Source organism: Centruroides vittatus, unplaced genomic scaffold, assembly GCF_030686945.1.
Source record: "Centruroides vittatus isolate TY-2023 unplaced genomic scaffold, ASM3068694v2 contig_878, whole genome shotgun sequence".
NCBI classification, from domain to species: Eukaryota; Metazoa; Arthropoda; class Arachnida; order Scorpiones; family Buthidae; genus Centruroides; species Centruroides vittatus.
The window spans coordinates 1766500-1791696 of NW_027122570.1; the positions used below are offsets into that span (position 1 = coordinate 1766500).

At 33.2% G+C, this 25197-nt stretch overlaps 1 protein-coding gene across 1 annotated transcript in view; it reads right to left on the reverse strand.

Annotated features, from left to right (window-relative positions):
• Window positions 1-24849, reverse strand: part of LOC136983212 (neuropeptide S receptor-like) — a 58376-nt gene extending 33527 nt beyond the window's left edge. Inside the window, exon 1 of the mRNA XM_067279897.1 lies at window positions 24414-24849. Within this exon, the coding sequence (XP_067135998.1) occupies window positions 24414-24746 (333 nt within the window). The 5' untranslated portion in view covers window positions 24747-24849. The remainder of the gene's footprint in view (window positions 1-24413) is intronic.
• Between the last annotated feature and the right edge of the window lie 348 nt (window positions 24850-25197).

Below are 25197 nucleotides of genomic sequence, written 5' to 3' on the forward strand. Positions count from 1 at the left end.
TAATTAGACTTCTAATTTTCTTAGATTTTCTTGTAATCTTTATAATCTTTCCATTCAAGTCAATCTACTACGGAGCAGGATCAAATTCGAAACTTATGAAATCCCTTAGTTAGTTTTGTAAATATTTTCTGTCTTATTGTAAAAATATTTCAAAGTGATTTATTTAAGACCGATTGTATTCAATCGGACTACAAATTGAATGTTTTCTTTTCTTTCAGATAGATCAATACTGGCTTCTATCTAAAAATATAATGGGTTAATATCTGGTATATGTACTGTAGTTATAAATCTATAAATAAATTTTAGTTTATTAAACAAAAACAGAAAAGAGGAAAATAATAGATTCACTTCAAATATTTGTAAATGAACTGTATATTTAATAATGCCAAAATGTTGGCTTTTTCAAAATGATCTGGATCCATTGTTCCAATTTTCAACATGTAGCCTACAGAAAATAAAATATACTAAAATAATTAATTATGAAAGTACGACAAACTTTCTCCTACTATTCATTCTTTACTCTCATTAAGTGTGCAAATTTTTGTCACAATTTTACACTAAATATTACATACTAAATCAATATTATGACCTTCAGTATTAATCTATTCGCTGTCGAGATGCCTTTCCTTCCAGCTATCATTATTAAATGATGCTATTGATTGTTTATTGTACAAATGTGGGTGACAAGCCAAACGGAATTCAGCCTAAAAGATTCATTGTCCACACCACGAAAAATTACTTTAGAAGTGTAATTTTCTTTAAAAAGACAGTTGGCCTCTTTTTTACTCTTAAAAAAAAGTAGAGTACGAAAGCTGAGAGATTTCACTAGAGCTTAAAAAAGTGGACCTCAGATGAACAAATCTACTTGAACAGAGATCGACACACTCAAATAATTTTCGGAAAAGTCTCCTCAGCAGATCTGCAAATGCGGCAAGAGGCTGAGGAGAAAAGTTTAGTCCGCACAGATGTTCACAAATGTGACAAAAACTGGTTACATTCGTAAACAAAAGATTACAACACTAACTAAAAAGCAGATGTGATTCTTTTCGAAAGATAAAAAAATCTTTAGTTCGTCCAGAGAATTGACTAGGCAGAATTGCCTTGCTCTGCTTTAAACTAGAAGTAGATCTTCAATGCTTGGAATGATTGGAGGTAGTTCAACCTTGACAGCTATAGAAAATGTACAGTATTAAAGGAAATACCAAGAGCTGATTCAGGCTCCACAAAGGAATGTAAAGTTCTCTGTTTATCTGATGAATCAGCACTTACATTGCCAGCGATATTTTCATGTCCTGGTACCTCAAAAGAAAGATTGTTATTCATCGCAAACAGCACTCTCACACCTGACAGGAATCAAGTGCCTTTAAGGCAACATGATTATCAGAAACAACGTAGATAGACTTATTAAAAATACATGTACGTAAAATAGTGCAAACACAGTAAATTACAGTTGGCACTTCTGTTTTGAACAGTGGGAAATCCTACCCAGTGGGACAAAAAAGCCACTACAAATACCTCCCCTACAAATACCAGCACTCATGCCACTATCAATTTTAGATCCATCTGTAAATCAGACAATATCTTAAGAACAAAAGTTCATCTTACCTTTATGCCAGTCAAGGAGAACTAATCTGCATAATACGAAGAAAACACTAAAGACGAATTGGACTACATTCCAAGACACGTTTCGGGAGAATTGGGCGCGGGTAAAAGTCATGAAATCGAGAATGTTAACATCTTGGCTACGCAACTAACCTTGGGAACACTCAATAATAACAATACACCAACCAAAGAGATAACACGCCGTGGTGGAGTGATGCCACTAAGAGTAAAAGGGTAAGGAAACATACTGAAAAGTGTCAAACGCGAAACAGATCATCATATAAAAAAAGGAAAAGAGCAAAATACTGAAAACACTTCAATGAATATAAGACTGACATTAATAGAGCGAGATGCAGGCATGGAGGAGGTACTGCACAACTATGGGGAAGAAGAACGTGTGGTGTGACCCATACTATATAGTGTGCAAGTCACGCAAGAGGATAACGATACGAACACAGATACAAAACGATGACGGTCAGTATACGACAAACTACAAGGATACCATCCAATTCATCCTAGACAGGCATTTTCCAAAAGACGAAGAGATTGATGATAACTGGGACCACGAACACATCCGCAGAAATGATAGAAGTCCCCGAAACTCGGAAGACGATATTCCGTTCCCATTCGAGGAACTGCGGAAGGCCATAATGTCACTCAAAAACGGCCGGGCCCTGGGGCAGGATGGGGTTACACCAAAGATGGCGAGAGAGCGCGGTACCCTTACATTTACAACAAATGCCTTGAAACGAAAACATTTCCAAACGTATGGAAGGAGGTGGAAATGAGATTTATACCGAAGGGAAACTGCGCCAATATTACTAGCCTGAACAACTGAGACTAATCAGTTTGTTATTCGTACCAAGGAAGGTCATAGACAGACTTATGATAAATCGTATAAATCATTTTCTAAAAGATAGAGACCTACTCCACCCAGCGCAGTTCGGCTTTATAAAGTACAAATCAACGTATCATGAAATGGTACCATGAAGTATTCATGAAGTGGTAAAATTCATCAAGGAGGCCTGGAGACAAAAGGAACATTGCTTACTTATATCGATTGACTCAAAGAATACATTTAATATTCTGTGGTGGCCGGCTGTGTTTAAACAATAAACAATTCAGACAAATTTGGATGTTCAAGGAACCTTTTTCTACTACTTGCAGGCTATCTCAACAATAGAAAGGCTGGAATAAAGGCTGACAATGACTGTATAACGATACCCATTTCCAGAGGCTGTCCCCAGGGCTCGTGTTCAAGCTCTGGGTTATGGAACATCGGGTACAACAGTCTGCTGCACACCTATGACAGAATAAAATGCACACAGAAACTGCAGGGATTCGCTGACGATACCTTAATCATGGTAACTCACAGAAACAATGAGATTTTACAGGCAGAAGCGAATCGCCTCCTAGAAAAAATTAACGACTGGTGCAAATTAAATAAATTAGAAATAAACTGCGATAAGTGTCAAAATATGATTCTATCAAAGGGTCACCAATTGAATAAAGGCCTAAGATTAATGATGAACAACCACAGAATAAAAAATGTGAACAATCTGAAATATTTGGGCCTGGTTTTTGACCAGGGATTAACATGGGCAATGCACCCAAACCAACAATGGATAAGGCAATGAGACTTTCAAATGCACTTCTCAACCTATCAAATAAAAGCTGGGGTCTAAATGATAAAACAATGAAAGTGATATACAAGACCTGTGTGGAGACTATTATATTATATGGGGCACCATTCTGGGCAACATCCAACACCATCAGAGCCCAAAAGAAATTAAATAGGATACAACGAACAACTCTTCTGCGGTTGTGTAAAGCATACAAAACAGCCCCAACTGCGGTATTACAAATAATAGCAGGGCTCTCCCCTCTGCATATAAGGGCAAGAGAAGAGATGTGGAGGTGGCACATAAACAAGAATAGAGTGACATACCAGCCAGATGACGACATGATGCAATATATTAGGATCGGCCTATTACCCAGTATGGATACCTCACTCCTGGAACAGCTGATTAAAGAACGGCCACAATCTAAACAGATCTAGAACATACACCCTGCCAAAGTGTCAGACATCGCAATATCAAACGCCCGAGAGAGGCTGTACCCGAATTACACGATATATACAGACGGGTCGAAACAAAATGAAAACGTAGGGGCTGCAATTGTAGTTATGAAAAATAAATCGACGAAAACCAATATTTACCAATATTTACCCAATATTACCAATATTGGGGCTATAGACTTGAAAACTTTACCACAGTGCCACAGGCAAAACTTTATGCTATATCTAAAGCAGTGGACTATCCCACAAACAAAAATGTCCAATATAAAATGGTGCGTATTTATGATGACAGTAGAACAGTCATTCAGAAGTTGAAGAACCCAAACTGCTATTTCTCACATATAATGTACCACAAAATTACCAAGAGTAACAGCAAAATTGTATTAACATGGATTAAAGGACATGCTGAAGTGGCCGGAAATGAGAAGGCCAATACACAAGCCAGACTCACCGCATGTTTTTCAATATCTCCAGATTTCATAGACATCCCTTATACCCAAATCAAGAAATTAGTCAAAGTGACAGCTACCAGACTATGGCAGGAAGAGTGGGAGAAAGAGAACACTGGGAGAACGACATTCTCCTTCATACCAAGCATCGAGACCAGACTCATGTTAAAACATTTCTGCATTACTTTTTACACCACTCATCTTCTGGTGAATCATGGAAATTTCGAGGCGTACCTTCATCGTTTTGGACATAGAGATGCCGCGTTTTGTGCTTGTGATAACACCTCTCTCTATCCAAGATGCTGAATATTACATATTTGATTGCAACAAATTCACCGCCCAAAGGGAAGTCTTGATAAGGACTGTGTTTCCACAAGGCCTAAACTGGATATGTGAAATGGATAAACTAATCACTAATAAATAAATATTTAATAGCTTGATAAACTTCCTGGACATGACAAAAGCACTGGATAATGACTTACGGTGACACAACAACAATAACTGTTATGCTCAATTGTGGAACTGAGCACGTGTATACAATGTAAAAACTGCAAATAGCAGTTACTCTGGTCCCACAAGGTGCGGTGGGCGTATGTAAACTTCTCGCCTAGAAGTCAGCAATTGCCAACTCGGTATAATATTCATACCCAGTTCTCTGTACCCACAGGTTAAAGTGGATATATGCTTTCTCTTGTTTTGCAACTTGGAAAGTGTCTGTAATGCAAATACTGTATATAACTGTTTCTACTCTTACACTTTTTATTCGGAATCGGTATTCTCTGTTAAATAGCCAAACATGTTACACTGGCGTGCCATCATTGGAAGCGGTGGAAGCGCCGCATCCACCTTCCAATGACCTTCCCTTGTATTTTCTAAAATATAAATTTTCATATTTTAATGTACTGTACTTTGAATTAATTAAAATTAATATTTTATTATAACTGCATTATGTATCTTATTAAAAAATTCTATACTATATGTGAAAAAAACGATAAGATTGCTATTGTATATTCGAATGTCAGTGGCAGAATGGAAGCGCTTCCGAGACAGCTTTCACGGCGAGAATAACTGAATGGTGAAAAGCAGCCAGAGGGCACTGGCGCATGCGCTTTACAGAGCACCAACCTCAGCCAGTTTAGCTGGTGGAAACTACACACGTGTAACGCTTCCAACAATTCTATCCCTTAGCCACTGGTAGGGAGCTATCTGACTAAGTGAATTGTTTAAGATTTAAAAAGTAAAAAGTATTCAATGTTATTTTTATGTACTTTTTTGCAAAGTTATATTTAATTACAGTATAATTAAAAGAAAATTATAATTATATTGACAGATTTTCAGACATAAAATCTTTAGAATTTTTATCACTTTTAGATGTTTTTCATAATATTAAAATTATTAACAATTTTTCCAAGCGTGTTTTAATTCTTTAAATTAAGTAAATTTTATGGGAATTTTTGTGATTTATCTAAATTACGTAGTGAATCGCAATATTTATATTCGTGTCCGGACTATATTGACAAGTAACTCTTAAACATAAAACATTTTATAATTAATGTTTGATTCGAACAAAGACGTACTAAAAGAACTATATGATTTAATATTATTAATTTTTACGGTACCATCTACCAGTGGGTCTGCTGAGCGCAGTTTTTCGACCACGAAGCAAATTCATACCTTGGCCAGGAACACTCGGTCGGAGGAAAAATTGTGTCGTCGCTAGCGTTGCTTTCGATAGAAAAAGAGCTTTTAAATACGTCGATGGAGTCGACGACCAGCGACTTTTATGATAAAGTAATTAACGACTTCGCGGAAAAAATCGCCGAATAGAGTTAGTTTATAAAAAATTAAAAAAACAAGTTTTTCTATCATTGTTTGTATCGTATCAATTTGTATTATGTGTGTATTATTTGTATTTTAGAACTAACATACATAAATTGTTTATTTTTGTCATTTCCAGTATTTGTTTAAAACTTTTATGGAAATGTCATGTACTGTACCGGACAGGTCTGACCCATCACGAAAGACGCGAAAAAACGATTAATTTAGAGAAAAATTTATTAGTTTAAAAAAACATAGGTAAAAGTCGTTTGTAGTCGGACACTCATTGTTTATATCAAACTGCCGGGCAGAAACCATAAATCGCGGAAGGAAGTCGTCCTATGATCGGTGGAAGATCTAATTCGTCTTCGATTTTGACTTTTCTCCCGCTCCGTTTAAGAGTCTAGTTACGTTTAGTAACCAGGGACCAACCACTCGGGAAGCGTGGAAAGAATGGAGATTGATATAATCTCCGACAATCGAGGACACCTAGCCCTCGGTTAACGTTCCGAATAACCAAAACGCCGTGTGTCAACGCGCAAAAAAAAACAGAAAAAAAAACAATTTTTCGTCTATTGTGCCAACCTGTAACCCGTGCCACTTCGGACTTAGACCGTGCCCCCGACTCTAACCGACGAAGTCTCCCCGTGCCTTACAGACTTGTCAACGCCACTATCCCGGGGGCACCTTCAATCGACCATCGAAGAACCACATCGACGCTCAGGACGTCCGAACGGCTGATTGTTCTAAAGCAAACTATTTTGTAGATAGTATATGTTTATATTATGTTAAAGTAAACGGTTTTTGTCAGATACTTGGCGTCTTTGTCTCTACAGCCACCACCCACGTATGAATGGACCCTAGACCATTACTGACGCGCAATTAACTGATTGCCCCTGGAAGTCGGCTTCTTACAGAAACACAGCTTCCCTATCATCAAATGTCACGGCATGCCACTGACATGTTACCCTGTACTCGCGAATCTAAAGAGACAAAAGCCTATTTTCTGTCCAGAAGCTTGGCAATTGGCTGAGTTGTAAATACTGTATATAACTGTTTGTACTTGTAAACTTTGTTATTCGGATCGATATACTCTGTCAAATAACCATCAACTCCGGCAAATCCGTACCCGCTTTTTGTGAACATATTTTCTGTCCAGAAGCTTGGAAAAAGACTGTATTGTATGTAGCTGCACTGTACATAGTTGTTTTCCGTACCCACAGGCGGTGGTGAGGATGAATTTTATGTCGCTTGGAAGTTCTGTTGAAAGTTTTGTGTTCTCTATTGTATAACTTTTTTATTGATGTTCAACGTCTATATACACTGTTTGTTTCCTGTTTATCCATACCTACAAGTGGTAGTGGGCTTTGCACACAAATTTTGTATTCATGTTTCCACTCTATTCTCAATTTTTTGTTACATTTTGTTGGTTTTGATAAATAAAACGACGCTGACGTCCATGAGCGAAGCTCCTTCATCCCCTTTTCTATCTTTCTTTACACTTCACCTTCGCTTCTTCTCTAAATATTACTTTTCTCTTCATTTCACACCCGGGTAATACCTCCGAGTAGTCCCGGGTCTTCATCCCTTTGGTGCTAGAAGTGTATTAGAAGTCAAGGCGAGTAGGAAAGGACATCAGATAATTATCTCCTTCTCTGTGTACAAAGGGTGCCGTTTTTGTCCTTCGATCAAGAACGCTGTGCTTTTATTTGACTCTAGCCTGTTATAGATTTTACACTGTGAGATGGTGCTAGGAAAAGCCAGGCGTATCTTCTGGTTATGCAGAGGCGCACTGGCAAAATATAGGGTTCAAAACCATACATCCTCTTTTGGACTTTTCTATGATGATTTATCCTAAGATTCTATGTTGTCTTAGGTTGTTCGCCTAAGGTGCTTCACAATAACTGTCAGATTAAGCTGCGAAGTTTGGAGCATCTTGTATGACTTGCTATTACTGAGGCCATGTCTATGACTCCAGGCCGAAGTTATGACTCTTGAGGTTTTATTGAATCTTCCTCGTTTGAGCCTGTTCATTCAAACTGTGGCTGTTTATAGGCTCAAGTGGTCAACTTGTTTCTAGACAGACTATTGTTGATAATTTGGCTCTACTGGGGAACATGATGGAAAACATCGTTTATGCCACAAAATGAGTTCTGACAGAATGTTATCTCGATTAATATTTGACAGTTATTATGAAAAGCCCCTTAGAGCTCTCCTACGAATAAAAGGCACAATAACAGTTTTGTCGGCACTGATGCCCAAGATATTAGCGAGGTTCCAGCCGAAGTTTTCATCTCTAAAATATGAACGTTAAACGTCGAACGTCGAGCGCCGCTATCTTGTAAGCGGCGCTCGACGTTCACGTTTTAGAGATGAAAACTTCGGCCCACCCTCGCTATTATACGCATAACCCTGGACATACAACCAAAAACCATTAATGTCCATCAGAAGATCATCCACAAACTAGACACCACAACATGGGTAAGAGAATACCTTGACGGCCGTCTCGCACAATGGACACTTTTAGGAAAGTATCATCATTCAGTGTGGAAATCACCACGCTACAATGGTGCTCTACAATCAATCCAACAAACAAGAACGGAACTGATGCCGTGGTCAAGTGCGGTATGCTTAATAGCCTTAGAGAAATTTTATCAAGAGCATTCTTAATGTCAAGAAATGCAATTAATGCAATCTCTTTGACATCCAGGCTTTCTCAATTTGGAAAACCAAATTGCGCAAGTCATCCTTACATGACCACGGCATCAGCTCTGTTCTTGTTTGTTTGATTGAATGAATTTAACTTAAAAGAATTAGGCTAGTAGGCCTATAAGCCTTGACTTTAGGATAAGATTTCTTGTTAGGTTTAGAAATAAAGACGTTACCTACCACCACGCAAGAGGCGCAGCTTGTACAGTATATTTATAATTTGTTAAATGATTTAATTATAAGACTGTCGACTCCTAGTTTCATTACTTTTAATAATGCCTGAAATTATGTTTGTTTCATTTTATTTTATAATTTTTATTGTTATTTATATTGCCGCTAAAAAACATTTATTTTTATGCAAATTTATATTAATAAACAACATAATAAATTAAATAAAACCGAAAATTGAAAATAAAAATGTTAAAATATTTGAGATATTTCAATTTTATAAAATATTCAAAATATAATAAAATTGAAAAGAAACAAAAATGTTTAAAGCGTATTGATAATTTGTATACAGTGAAAAATTTCTACATCAAATACAGGATTGCTATATTTTGCAAAATTGAATCACGCCATGCAATTTGAGATATTTTGTGACACAAAAAATGTGAAATTGATATTTTCAGTGTATAAAGTATGTAATTTGTAATATAATCAAGTATCAATTTGTTGTTATTGATACTTCCATTTCCAAGTTTTACTTGCTACTCGCTAACAGCTGAGAGAGTCATAGTCTTAAATTACTTTAAAAAGTTTAAGGAAACAATTTTGTTAACACGATTTAAAAACATTTTTATCTACATTATATACAACTTTAAATTAAATTTAAAGAACCTAATTGTATGAGTACTGTAAGTTTAATAGAGTGCTGAACAGTTAAATTTAATTTCTTGCTATGCCACTGCCTTCTTTCATTAGTAAATAGTTTCATTTGTCCTCCTCTAATTACTATAACTTATGATAAAGTATAGGCCTACTAATTATAATGAATCGAAATTTTATATATTTCGTAATTGCTGCTTCATTTGAAAGATAAAGTTCAACTTTAATCAGCAAATATTTAATCAGTCAAACTCTTTCGGCATTTCCGTGGCCATCATCAAGATCTCGTAATGGAATAATCGAACGTTAAATATACAAATCGAATTACAATATTCAAATTTAAATCAAACGTTGAAATGTATCTAAAAGATGTCCTTTTTAGAATATTAATATTATCCATTACAACAAATTATAGCAACGCATTACGCATTATTTCGAATAGACATTCGCTTTCGTTTTTATACAGAATTTATCCTTCTTTTTACTACATTTTTCATATTTCTGTCATCATCTATTTTTCTTACTACCCTGCCCCACTTTGCTCCCGATTTTTTCAACTATTCTTCGAGGTATCATCACTTTTATAAACTGTTTTATTAATAAGCTTAGGAATAAAGACAGCATTACCGACCACCATGCTAGAGGCGCAGCTCTATTCATTTTCACCTTTAACTCCCTCTCTTCATATAATAATTATATGCTCTTCTAAACAGGCTACTGACTTTTTCCAGCTTGTATCTAGTAGGCTCTAGTAATTTTCAATGGATTAAAGATTCTTTGCCTAACTTCGTTCCTTTACAGTTTAAAGAAATTATTCTATTTTCAACATGTTTACTGACATCTAAGTAATCTATGGCTATTTCTTGTCTCCTCTCTGTTTCCAACCGGATCTCTGTCGGGCGGATTGCCAAGCGGTCAAGACGGTAGCCTAGAGCTATGAGGAACGAGGGATCGAAACCGAACGGATCGAAAAAGCTCCAGAAATTTTTCGGGTGGTGATCTGTTTGAATATATCAGGCAGCGTTCCTCACCACCCGGCTACCCCATTATGTGTCTGTCCGAAACCATAATGAGCTTGCTAAAAAAGGTCTTCTTAGTGCCCATTGGGAAAAAAGAGTTAAATAAAAACAATAAAGAACTCCGGGTTTTTTCTATCTTTTGCATATATTCTCTTCTTGTAATTTCTCCAAATAATTGAGTAATCATTGACATATCTATGTATAGAATACCATGCACAGATTATCTTATTACATCCCTTTCTACCTCCTGTACGACTGTCTCTACTGCACCTCCTAATAAAAGTTGACTCAATTGGCAATCCAACCTATTGGTGGTAAAATCTACCTCTAAACGTAAAACATGATTTTGTAGTGTTTATGAAACCGTGCCGGTGCTTATTCTGCAACTTGAACACAAACTATATGGTGTATTTTCTCGGACACATGGCAAATTTCATCACTAAGTTTCTACAGAAAATTATCAACTGAAGAAAACTTAGTGATGAAATTTGCCATGTGTCCGAGAAAATACACCATATAGTTTGTGTTCAAGTTGCAGTAAAACATGATTGTTTTAATACAATAATTAAGATCGTGTTTATTACCCTTTCTCTCTCCTTTTTCTCTATTTCTTATTGATCTTTGAGTAACTTCATTGTGGCTTGAACCATCTCATCTTGCAATATTGAAGGATATAAACTCTTGTAACATAGAAAACAGAGAACAATTTAATTTCCTTTACAGCTAATCTCCTTAAATCCTCCACAACTTGTTCACAACTTCTTTCGGAGATTTTATATTCCATCCTTCATTCCATTCCTTCCAATACCTTTCGTAAATATCTTTCAAAGTATATTGTAGACGCCATCTCTTATCAGATACTAGTCCAATTTGTCATCCATTTCTGTGCGTTTTACACATTCCAAACATATTTTGTGCAGTAACTTTATACCACAGTCCAACTATAACGTTGCTTATGGTAATTAATTTTTTAAACCATCTATTTGAAATTAATACGTTTTGTAGGATCTTCGTCTAACTTCACATAGTATAGCCTAATATCTGAAAGAATTTCTCATAATAGCTTCTTTTTAACACAATTGGTACTACTATTTTGTTTTTTTTCAAACTTAGTTAAATCTTACTTGTACGAAAGAAGAGGTAGTGTGTTAGGAAGAATTTTTCATCGCCACGCTTTTACTTTCTCCAACCTTCCTTTCCCGTTTCTTTTACCTCACTTCATACATAGTTCAATATTGTCACGATCGGGTACTTACTCGTCTTATAAAATTTAGAGTGGTCCCTAACTAAAAGAACTTCGTTCCTGACTTCCGAACTCATGCTATGTCATTAGGGGGCACAATTAAACGGACTTTCACTCTGCATAAGCAGTCAAATCCTATCTTTGTTCTAAAACGTTTTTAACTTACATAATAAACGTTTTGCAAGGTGTAATGCGTTAATGTATATAAGTTAAGGTATAAACGGTGAATTTTTCAACAAAAATAGAAGAAAAGATCGGAATTGAAAAGAAATTTGGGAAGAGCTTCGCCGTATTTTGAATTTCGGACAGAGCGCGCTCGTTTTCGTTTTTACAATGCAAATTTTCCCCTGCTTTAAGTTTTCGATTCTTATAGCACTATTATTCTTTAACTCAGTTTCCTTTCTAAATACTTAGGAATTGTCATACATCAATGATAAAGCTTTTAACTTGTAGTGTTACTGATTATTTTATTAACAAAAATAATTCCTACAATTTTATAATATTTCGGTATGCATTTCGGAAGAGACTACAATTCAATCCACTCTACAGCCTAAACTAACAGTTACAATGTACTGGTGAATATTAAAAATACCGGTGCATGTAAATGTGAATTACTTATTAGCAAAAATAATTTCAACTAATTTTAAAAATTTTAAATATGATATAGCATGTACTTTAGATAATATATTTCCTAACAGTTTTTTAAACATTCCAACAATTCCATGAAGCCAATTGAAGTTGCTACTCGACACTATGTTAAACTTAATATAATATTCCTGACAATCGAATATAATCAATTTAGAAATTATAACATAACGTAATACGTGTGTACTGTACATACAAAGTGTGTAATACTAAGTTTATTAGGTATTGTGTTAACGATATGTATTTAATATTATATTAATCATCATCCTGTAAACAAAGTTTTTAAAATTTAAAAAATTTACAAACTTATATTATTAAATTTTAAGATTTGTATCCTGTTTAGGTCGGTATTATCATTGATCCTATGTTCTTCTGGAATTTTGATGATTTACAGGTTTTCATAAATTTACGTTGTCTTGTTACTAGAACAGTTGTAATTATTTCTAACAAGCTCTTGATTATGTTACAGTTAGACGGAATACAATGCTTAGCTACAGCTGGTGGCTGCAAATTATTTTCGATTGCATAAATTTGCACATTAATTTTTAACTTTCAGTTTCGCCGACATAATTTTTCTTACACTAACAATCAAATTTATACATTACTTTATCCCTTTTTAATATATTAGTTTTATTATTAATATTTATACAAGCACAATTTAATTTCCTTTCTCATGAATTATTAAGTTCCGGGACTATTCTTATATTATAGAATTGGAACTCTTAATATTTTCAAGAACTCTATTTCGGTAAATTTTATAAGTTTTATTTGGTTTATTAGTACATTGTTACGACGTCAAGTTTCTATTTCATTTATCCAATTTTTAATTACTAAAGGATAATCATTTAACAAACACTGTAAATATTAATTATATTAGATATTTTTTCTTTTGATCTTTTTGATAAGTCGTATCTTTTCGATTTTTTCTCTAAATCTTAAAAGTGTTTTCTTTATGTAATAGGGAACATTACATACAAATTCATAATTATTTCATATTTCATAACGGAAATATTCTAGCACTGCTTTAAATTCTACTTAGTTATTATCTGTATATATCATATTTAACTCGGCCAATTTTGGGCCAATATAAATAGTAAAGTCTAAAATGTTCCATGACGTCGGCACGAAACGGATGAGGGTCGCATGGCACGAAATCCGTCTGGCATTCTCGAAGAGGTAACATTTCCGTACGTCCCCATCGAATCTTTCAGGTCATTAACCCGAATGCCTGGTTGACAAAACTTTCAGCGCTCCACTTATTCATTACGAGAAGTCTTTACCGAATGCTCCTCATAATGCATAAGTGGATTACTTTTAAACATAATTTTAATCAGACATCTTATGTTGAAAACTAAATGTTTTCGTCATACTTATATATTCGTACCAGGAAAGCAGGTATTATTTCATCGTATATTCTCTAACTCGAATTATGTTTGTATATTTATATTAGATAGAAGAATTTGTTTCTATGTTTTTCATGATCTAATTGAAATAAAATGAATTTGAATGCGTGCGATATTTATATTTTATAAATATAAAAAATTCTATTAAGTTATATTTAGTATTACATTATTTACTTTAATAGTTTCTTGTCTGTTATAATTTTAAATTGACTAGATTCGAGCATATATATTGATATACTGTATGGTCGAGTCTAGTCAATTTACGAAGCAGCATATTCTTGAAAATTTTAAAATATCGGAAATACATAGTATAGAATTTGAAGAATTACAATGTTCATTTAATTTACATACTTCACTTCAAATTTACTAAGAATTCCTCTTAATAAGTCTCTTCCCATAAATTAAGCAATGTATTAATGATTTTTATTCATATAGGGCAATTTATTAACACTCTATAATATAATATTGAAATACAGAGTTTGTGCACAAAAAATGCAAGATGTTTGCAATAGGTTCATTTAAGTACTGTTCAGTACAGTATTAAACGGAATTGTTTAATACCCAATGAGAAATCGATATTCAAACGAAATCAATATGTTTACGTAACGATAGTTATATGATAACATATACAATCGATCCGCTACACTTTATTAACCAAATAAACAGTCGGATTCATTTTGGGCTAAAGATTATTAAATCTAACAAGGGAAGACGGCTTAACCGCTTATCTCTAGTCTAATTGGTTAATGTTGTATTAATTAATTAACCTTAATATGGATCGCTATGAAATGGTTGTAAAGGTTTTATTTAAATACTGTATTTTAATAGGTAAATTTTAAAAAATAAAGATAAGTCACTAAATTTGCACAAGTATACAATGGATTAAAGTGTTAATAACAAAACCAGCTTTTACATTGCGCTCATCCATATTTCTCTTCGTCGAGTGTTACGAATAGTGCTACCAATTTCTACGACTGCAGAAAGGACACCTAGAAATTATTAATGCTACTATTCTCGAACTTTCACTTCTTTCTATTCCAAAAATAAAAAACTGAATAATTTTCTACTTAATAACTAAACAGTCTGTTCAAATAAAAATCTAAAAACCGCATATATCTATTTTTAATTATTAAAATTAATTAACACATCATATACAGTAATTAAAAATGCAATACTTCTGGAAAAACGTCATCAATGACCATCTATCTACCTATCTCCTTCTCAGCACTGTTTAAGTCAATTAATAAATAAACACACCTGTTTTGTATTCGCTGAGCTCATTGTTTTAGACCTTTTTTCAGGTTTTCTGGAAACACTGAACAAGAAAAAAGACTAGTCTTTTCGTTTGTTCCATTGTGACTTCGTTAATTATCTATCAAAACCGGAAATTTCCATATAAATAAAATCTTCCTTAATTGATCTTTTGAACTTCCACAAACTACCAATAAATTTAGAATCGTCGTTCATTACAGTCTAATATTAAATGGCCTTCCACATTGGAGAAAATTGGCCAATTTTTAATCGACACTTTGGTAATGTATGGTATTTAATTCGTAACAGGTTGTAGTCTGATGATCTGCATTATTTGTTAAGAAGCTTGTATAAAAATCGTGATTCATAGTGTATTTGTATTAGCAAAATAAATATTAGTAATACGTTTCCTCGGTATTTATATGCTCACTTCTATATTATGAGGACTCCGATTATCATAGACTATTTAAATATCTAATAAAATGATTGAGTTCAATCTGGAGATAGATGTTTAGCTGCACGTCGCCAAATAATGCTTCCCGACATTAATTTAGATTCTATACAACCTTTAAAAAGATGCTGCTTTTTTTTGTAAGAAATGATCCTAGAAACAATGTAGAATGTAGCAAAGTTAAAACATTATATATGTGGAAATTCCATTGTTTACAGTAATTTCAGGTTATTTGAAAGTATTCCTAGTAATCCTTTTGTTACCTATACTAACAAGAGGCTATACATATAGTAATATTAATTTCAGTTTTACTTTTCCGGCAGTTATATATCTATACATAAAAAGGAAAAGTATTGAAATCGTGTGAAATTTGATTCTCCGAGGTTATTTGCAAATTTCCACGTTTTCAGACTTCCTGATCCCAAAAAACTCAAAAAACGGCAAAAAGTTCCATGAATATGTGTTCGTGTGTTGGCATCTATTTCGTTTAATATTTCAGGATGCAGTAAAGATTAAATAGCAAAATTTGGCATGGCAGCTTATATGTAAGGAGCATTGAGGCCATTAAATTTTAGTGGTGAAAGGTAGAGGGGGTGGAGAGATAAAAGGTAGTCACGTGAAATATCCCAAGTCGGGTCGGACTTAATGAAGATTTTACTTGTTAGCACTTCAATTTTTCTTTATAAAACGCATCTCTACCCTCAAAATTAAGCTTTTTGCCCTTTCATAATAATTAATAAACTAAAAAGTATTTATAACAAAATGTCATAAGAGATGGCGCCACACACAATTTTATTTATTAATAGGACGATTAATATAAAAGTTATTTTTTAAATAAAATCTTAACAGCCAGAAAAGTTACGGACACGTTGCTAAATTTTTTGCTTGGGAGTGGAATCCATTTTTGTCATATATTGATTAAAAATAGTAATAAATAACTCGATTTTCTAAATCCATTTTTTTCGCTTTTAAATTAACTAAATAACCTATTTATGATACAGTATACTGTAGTATGCTTGTATAATTTTAGTCTAAATATTAATTTATTTACTTAGTGAATAATTAAATATACAAATTTCAGTTTGTAAGATCTACTTAATTTACTTATTTAAAATATTATCATTTAGTTCTTCAACTTAAAAAGCGCATTTCATATGACGATGCAACTGTTTTCGACGAGTAAAATTCGTAGATCTGAAAGCTACAAAGATACTAAACTTAGAAAACTATACCGGGGATTAACGGATCCTGTTTTCTAGAAATAGGGCAGGATTAGTTAATCCCCATACTTTAGTGACTCAATCTGTAACCGAAAAGTTATTGTTCATTTCTCTGCTGGATAAAAATTAATCATTGATTTTCTTTTTGAAGACAATTTACATAACCTTTCTTTGCTTATTCTTCTACAACAGTGTTTTTTAATATATTTTTTTTTTAATCTCACGGCACACTTGAATCTATAATTAAATTTCCGCGGCACAAATTTACGAAAAATCACTTGATTTTGAAAACATTCTATCACTATATTACTTGCCACTTAACCTAATTCTTTTTGTTTATATTTACTATGAATTAAATAAAACAGTATTGTTGTGACTTAAAGTAGCAGCACGTTACAACAATAGTTATTTAAATTAATATTTTTCATTTACATAAGAAAAAGAATTAACATTAAGTCTTAATTTGCATTTAAAAGTGGCATGATAATTGCCTTTAGAAACCTGCCCGATGTCTCGCTATTTTTAAGTTAAAAGGTTAATTTGAACTAAATATGGTTAGTGATAGATAAATTTTTGATTTAAAGAAAATTTTATTTAAAATGAAATAACCCGGTGTTATGCTCATATAATTTTTTTCATGAATATACAGGGTGGGCCAACGAAAACGAAACGGCAGAGTGTTCGTGTTCGTCCAAGCAAAGGGTGTACTATAGATTACTCCCTATGGAATTTCAGGACTTTGATTATATATTTGAACTCAGGGGACCGAGACGAGTTCAACGGTACCCTATTTTTGGACCGGAGACGAAAAATAAAAAAGTTATCACACTTTTTAAGTTACCATACTTTTTTAATGCTTTCATGCAGACGGCACCGTAGTTGCTAGTATTTCCATCTTGCGGTAAAGTCTGCAAACCGTGACGTCGGACTACGGTCATCTCCCGGAGCGTTAAACACGCGATGCGAGAGCGGAGAGAGCGACGCGACTTCCGATCATCGCGCGATCGCCATTTCGGTTAATGTTACTTATGGCAGCGAACATTGCGGCCCGACTGACCTCTCGTATGGGAGCCACCACACGCCGCCATGTGCTAAACTAGTGATCGATTCACGGTAGTTCTTGAACAAAGTAAAAAAAGGGGGGAAACGTCTACTAAAGGCAATTTTAACGGCAAGCACGCGACTCCCGATCGCGATAGCGAGGTCGACTTAGCGGAGAGCGACGCGACTCCCTATCATCGCGCGATCACCGGAAAAAAGTATGATAACTGCTTTATTTTTCGTCTCCGGTCCAAAAGTAGAGTATCGTTGAACTCGTCTCTGTCCCCTGAGTTCAGATATACACCCAAACACACGAAATTCCATAGGGAGTAATCTATAGTATACCCCAAGCAAATCGCTCCGACAGGTCGATTTTATTCTCGAGGGGACATCTTTTGCAATAAAGTTTTTGCGAATCTGAATATTAACTAAACAAACATTTTTTTTTCGAAATAAATGTTTGTTTAGTTAATACAAAATAAATAGGTTTTTAAAATTTTTTGTTGTCTGTTGTATTCAGAATCGCAAAAACTTTATTGAAAAAGATGTCCCCTCGAGAATAAAATCGACCTGTCCGAGAGATTTGCTTGGACGAACACGAACGCTCTGCCGTTTCGTTTTCGTTGGCCTACCCTGTATATTTTTTACTACATTCTGTATACTTTTATGAACAAATATTCTTTCTTTTAACAGCGTACAATCTATTCAAAGGCAAATCACAATCTCAAGCCGATCAGCAGAAAAATGACGTAAATCCATATATACTGTACTGTGTAATGTAAGCTTGTTTCTACACACTGTCGATATCTCGTAAGTTATCGCTGTTTGAAAATGACCACTATTAATTTTATTAGTTCAGTTATGTTAAAAGTTTGCGGGAAAATTGGAAAATTTGATTGATTTGGGTTTCCCGCGTTCAATTCATTAAATGCGAATTTAATATATAGTTGAAAAATTAACGATGTTATTACCCGAACACTTCGTTTACGTTATTTTTTCTGACGTCACGACGATGGATGACACAACTTATGGAATCTCGAGTAATGAGACGCATAAAAGAGATATCGTCCGTCAAAAGAAAGCGAAATGGAAGTGGAATTTCGACAATATTTTAATTTCTGTTCCTCATTAGAATATGTTAATATGATAGCTTTTATTTTGAAATAAATGACTGAATTAGCTGTTTGATAGACAAATTTTACATATTTTTAATGTTAAAATTAACATATTGTCTGCATCATAAATCCGAAAACTTTGGATGACAAATTACTGGACTGTAGGAAACTAACAGATTTTCAACGGGAGTAATGAGTCGAAAATTGGATATTTACCATAACAACCGTGCGGAATTGAATACGTCGATGGCAATATCACAATTTACAGATGTCGAGAATCACACGAAACGTCCTCCGCATAGATTCGGGAAATTGTAAATGTTATCATTAAACAATCTTTAACTAATGTGTTATGGCTAAAACAATTACAATACTTGTCGAATAATATAAGAAACTATTATAAAAATGTAGATACGATCATCATCGTCCTGCAGGGAACATTTTTTGACAGGTGCTTAGGAAGACGTGAGACTCGGTTCTGCATTACAATATTTATCTTATCCTCATACCTTTTGGAATATTGATATTTTCGTGAAATTGTCATAGAAAATTTCATCATCGTACGACGAGTAAAACTCGTTTTTACATATAAATTTACTCTTATTGTTTGGGTTACGAGTTTCATTTCTCCAGGAAAACTAGTCTGGATACACAATCGATTTACATCACTCGATGTATAAACATATTTGAATCGACAATTTTGCCTTCTATCTCATTTATCGTGAGGATTACGCTCTCACTTTGGTGCACGATAACTGTTCGATTCTCACCGGTCGAATTGTTAAAGAATGATGTTTAATCGTATTCCCAGAACAAAAAATTTTCGGGAAAAACGATGCACTTATAAGAATGGGAAATTAATCCTACAACAAATATATTTACCCTCGCTTATATAATACTTGGGAAGACTTCTGACGACATCCACTTTTCTTTACAAACCTAATACAACTAGGGATTGCAATCCAGCAGTGTTTTCAATCCAGCTGGATTTTTGCTGGACCAACATCATTCCAGCTGGATCCAGCGCGGATCCAGCGCGGATCCAGCGCAGATGTATTTTCGGTGCAATAAAGTGTTATCTATCTATCTATCCAGAAATTTATGGTTTTTTTAAAGAAATAAAACATTTTTTTTAAAATACTTAAGAAACTTTTATTATTTAGACTGGTCACTATAAATCAGTAAAACTTCTTACACATTAAGGTAGTAAACTTAACTTTGGTTCGGTTTAACATTTGAGATAGAGATAATTAACTTTAAATGTTTAGTTAGATTATAATTATAATGTAATCTTTAAGTTAAATAATAGCAAAGGTAATTCTACTAATTAATTTATATTAATACAGGGTGGGCCAGCGAAAACGAAACGGCAGAGTGTTCGTGTTCGTCCAAGCAAATCGCTCGGACAGGTCGATTTTACTCTCGAGGGGACATCTTATGCAATAATGTTTTTGCGAATCTGAATATTAACTAAACAAACATTTTTTTCGAAATAAATGTTTGTTTAGTTAATACAAAATAAATGAGTTTTTAAAATTTTTTGTTGTCTGTTGCATTCAGAATCGCAAAAACTTTATTGCAAAAGATGTTCCCTCGAGAATAAAATAGACCTGTCCGAGCGATTTGCTTGGACGAACACGAACACTCTGCCGTTTCGTTTTCGCTGGCCCACCCTGTATATTATAATAATGTAAGGACTGATAATCAGTGGCTAAGTGGCTATCAGTCTTACCAGTTTTCTTATATAGGCTCTACATATCAGTCTGTAGTTATTTATAACTAATCTAATTATTTGTGTTAGTAAAGTAGTCAGTAAGTAATCAGTAGTAGTCTAGTAGTTAGTTATTATCATCACAATCATCAATCACATACATTCATATCATCATATATCTAAGGTACTGATACTCATTAATTTAATGAACTATTTAACCAACTAGGTAGTCTCAGTTTCTCACTAATTTTCACAATAAAATTGCCTTGCCTAGCCCACTAACCACTTATAGAATAAAAGTTAAAAACTCTAACTTAATAGAATTAGAGTAGAAGTTATAAAATATTAGTTTTGTCTTGAATAAAGTATTTTAAAGGATTAAATAAAATTAAATCAATCACTTGTTATTTTTTTTGACTTTTCTGGAAGTAGGATCTCAAGAAACAAATGATATTGATGGTGTTGTCTCCCAACCTACTTCTTAATGAACTGTATATATGTCCCGCTGCGGAGAAGGCTTTTTCTGCCTCTACGTTAGTTTGTTTCAGGGTCATCAAATAATCATAAATCGTTTTGTCACGTGATTTACTGACGTCACAACTGACCGTAAATTAGAATTATGCACCAGGACTAGGAGAGGAGTTACTTATTTTTTTTTTAGCGCGAAGACACTTTATTTAGCGAGAGCGGAAAGTCAACTGGCAATTACATCAGCAGAGGCAAAAGGGCGGACAGTGCGGTGTAGAGAGGAGGTGTAGCACATGCCGCATTGAACGGCAACGTCACTCTCGCCGCCGAGAGATAGCGCACGTAGCAAAGCGGCAACACCGACAACGTAGACTTTTGCGCTATTATTTAGAAAGTTAACTGAGTATTTGCGGATCCGCAGCGCTGGATCCAGCAGGCCGAAGAATGCGCTGGATCCAGCTGGATTGCTGGATGAGGGATCCAGCAATTGCAATCCCTAAATACAACTAATGGATGAGAAATTAAAATTTGAAGTCCAATGAGTCTGACGATTGGACATATTAATTGATATTTGAAAACGTCACGGATACAAATGAGTTTGTCTGAAATAATTTGTGTTTGATTTCAATAATAAGGTATATTAAATATTATATTTTAATGTATAATTTTTGTGGGCAGGTTTCTATTAATTAATATTTATATAAATAACAAGATTGGTTTAAATTCTGCAAATGCTTATTTCAGAACATGCTTGAGTTAATACTTGTTATCGAAATCAAAGTTTTATCAGTTAAGTGCTTCGTTGTCATTTGATTAATAAAATATTTGGTTAATTCCAAATAGAAATTGCTAACGTAATTAGTTATCTCTATTCCAATTACTCGAAAAATATAATAAAAGACTTTCTGTAAGTTAAAAAGCAAATTGTGAAAATAAAATATTTCTAAGTTAACGTTGATATTTGATTACTACGATTTAGGTTATTAACTAATTGCGCCAAATTTGACGCCCTGACGTCATCTCCACGTGGATCGGAGTGGGGTGACGATTTACTTTTGTCGTGGACCTTACACCATCTGAAAGCTATTTTCAACATTTAACACGTATTTTATTAAACTTATATAATTGAAAAGAAATAAGAGAAACCCTGCTTTCTTACATTTAAAAATGAAATCTTAAACTAAATAAAAATTTGAATAGTATTGTGGGAATCTGTGAGTTAATGATTTAAATTATCAATTTAATATATGAAATTTTTGTTATAAATTTTCGATAGAAATTTATCTGTCACAAAGTTCGTTTAAGTTAAAAGGGAACTTCCTGTTTCTCAAGGAGGAGAAACCAGCTGTTCCTCTGAAAGTGATAATTCGAGAAGATGTCTCACACTCTATCCGAAGGATCACACGACTTCTGTCATGCGGCAGAAGCATGGTGGAATTTTCTAATAATTCTATTGGATGGGATTTTGGATAAAAGGTGAGAGGTCACCTTCAAACGCGCTCTTGCTAAGGCTCGTGTTAACGCTTTAGCCAACGGTCTCGTCTCTCTCCCAGTTCTCTATCTTTACTCATTTCCAAGAACTTCCAACTCTCCACATCAAATATGGGTGAACTGCAGGTAATATAATTTTAATATGTAAACTCTCTCGTATAGAAAAGAAGTAGGGAATAGACTGTCATTATTTTATCTCCTTTGGAATAATTTATAATTTCGAGGTTTACTTTTGTTATAATATCGTATATTTTGTTTTTAAATTAACATTTGTATAATAATGTTGGTTATCCCTTATTAATAAATTTACCTTTTAATTATCCCCTTTGACTCGTTAGTGCCTAACTCAATCGTCGGCACACGTAATTCACGCATCCTATGTTTTCAGCAATTCAATTAAAACGGGGGTCAAGTTTCTAATATACTTCTTCCACTCGGGAAAGAAGTAACTCGCAAGTTAGGACGCGAGATAATTTATCCTAACTGGTGTCAGGACCCTTGAAAAAGATTTCTCCAATCTTTCTATTTTTTTTACATTTCCATCGTGAATGTGAAACGGGGATATCCCGGAGTCCCTGCTTTTTACAGTATATTTCATATATTTTAATCTAAGACATAAATCATTAATCGTCATTAACGCATTTTTAAACAATTTATCCTCATTCATTCTTCATTCTTTCATATCACAGCTGTACTTAGCAATTTTCTTTACACAGCATAAGCTTACAATATACAAATCTCTCACTGTTTTTGCGTTCAATATTAACGTAATGGAATAAATTAATGAAAAATACAGAAGCCGTAAAATAAAGAAAAAAGGAAAATGAGAGCGAGTTAAAATTTTTAGTTTTGGACAGATTAGCTAAAAGCAAATGGAATAAATAAAAGTGAAACGGAGAGAAAGTAATAAAAAAATGCAATCGAAAACAGGTTATGTGTTTTTCTATTATGGAAAATATAAAATCCATTAACTTGGTTTTTAAAACTAAAAAAATAAATTATATTTTCATAAGTTTTCCTTTTTCATTTAAATATAGCAATTCAAAATTTTAAGAAACCCTTTTTTATTTTTGTTGGAATTAAAATTTCATGTTATAATTTATTTCATTAAGATCAAATTATTTTCCACTCTTATAAAAAAAACTATAATAATTATTTAGTTTAAAAATTTATTGAATATAGAAATCTTTTATCAACATCTGATAATTTTATCAGACTCATTAACATTAGAAATATGATTTGCGTTTAAAAAAATTATATATAAATGACAAAAAATTTAAAATTTATTTATGCACATTTAACAAATTAACAATTTAAAACTTAAATGTATATTCTTAAAAAAATTAAACGCTTGAATTAGATAATTTATATTTAAAATACATTTTTAAATTGAATTAATCTAATGTATAACATTAAGATAACTAAAATTCTGATAGAATATAATTAAAAATGAAGATGTCGAAAACTTTTAATTTCTAGAATCACTGGAGTATAAAATTAAAAATAATACTTTTTATATTTAATGTAAGACATCTACTGTAAGAGTTCAAAAATTTAGAGTAGATAAAAGAAATATTTTTCAACCGAAGAAAAAAATAACACATGAATTTATAGGAATTGATAAAGAATCAGAACTTTCTTCGAATTTCAAAACAGAAATGTTTTCGAATTCCAAATGTAGAAATAACAACTTTCCCACAGAAATATTCCTTTTCAACTTTCAAATATAGCTACACTATTTCAAACGAACTAAACTTACATTACATTAAAAGAATTCTAACTTCATTTTATTTTCTTAAAATGAATTTAGCATTTTTTAAAAGGTTTAAATTATAATTATATGTTTTATAACATTGATTTAGATATAATACTCACGTCGAATAGAAGTTCAGAAGTCATTGTTATACAACAAACGGCGAGATCACCAAGCGCTAAATTCAAAATAAATATGTTGACTCTGGAAGATCTTTTTCTGTACCTCGATCTCGAAAGAACCAACACAATAATCGTGTTTCCTATCAATGTAAGCGTCATTACTACGCCTAATGTTACCACTCTCTGAATCAATTCTGCATTCCATACGGCTGCATCCGGATATATTTTAGAATAATTTTCAGTCGCTATAGAAATGCTCGTATTCAAAATATCTTCTTCCTGTTGTGTTATGTTTCTTGTACTGTTCAAAAAATTTCCTGTTTTTATTTCCATACTTAATGCTTCGGGAGATTTCTTAGATGAATGAAAAGATATTATTCATATAACAACAAGAAAATCTTTTCTGCACAGTAATATTAGATAAATATAAATTCAAACTTCATTCATACACTCGGGGTTCACTGTCCTTTGATTTCTTATGAAAGGTGTTTCGGTATTCAATGAAAGATTATCAGAGAAATGATGAAATATCTTGCTGAATCTGTAAAAATTAAAATTTTATAAATAAAAGGTTATTTACTTATTAAAATATTCAATTCAATTATTAACTTGTTAAATATTATTACTAATTTTTGTTTTTGTTACCCCTTTTAACGAACTAAGGTTCATACAATAAAGAAATGAGTTGAATTATTTATTAAAATATGATGATTCAAAATCAAAATTTTAATGTTCATTTTTTAAGTTAATATTACGATGTGTACATACAAGAGTTAGTTTTTAA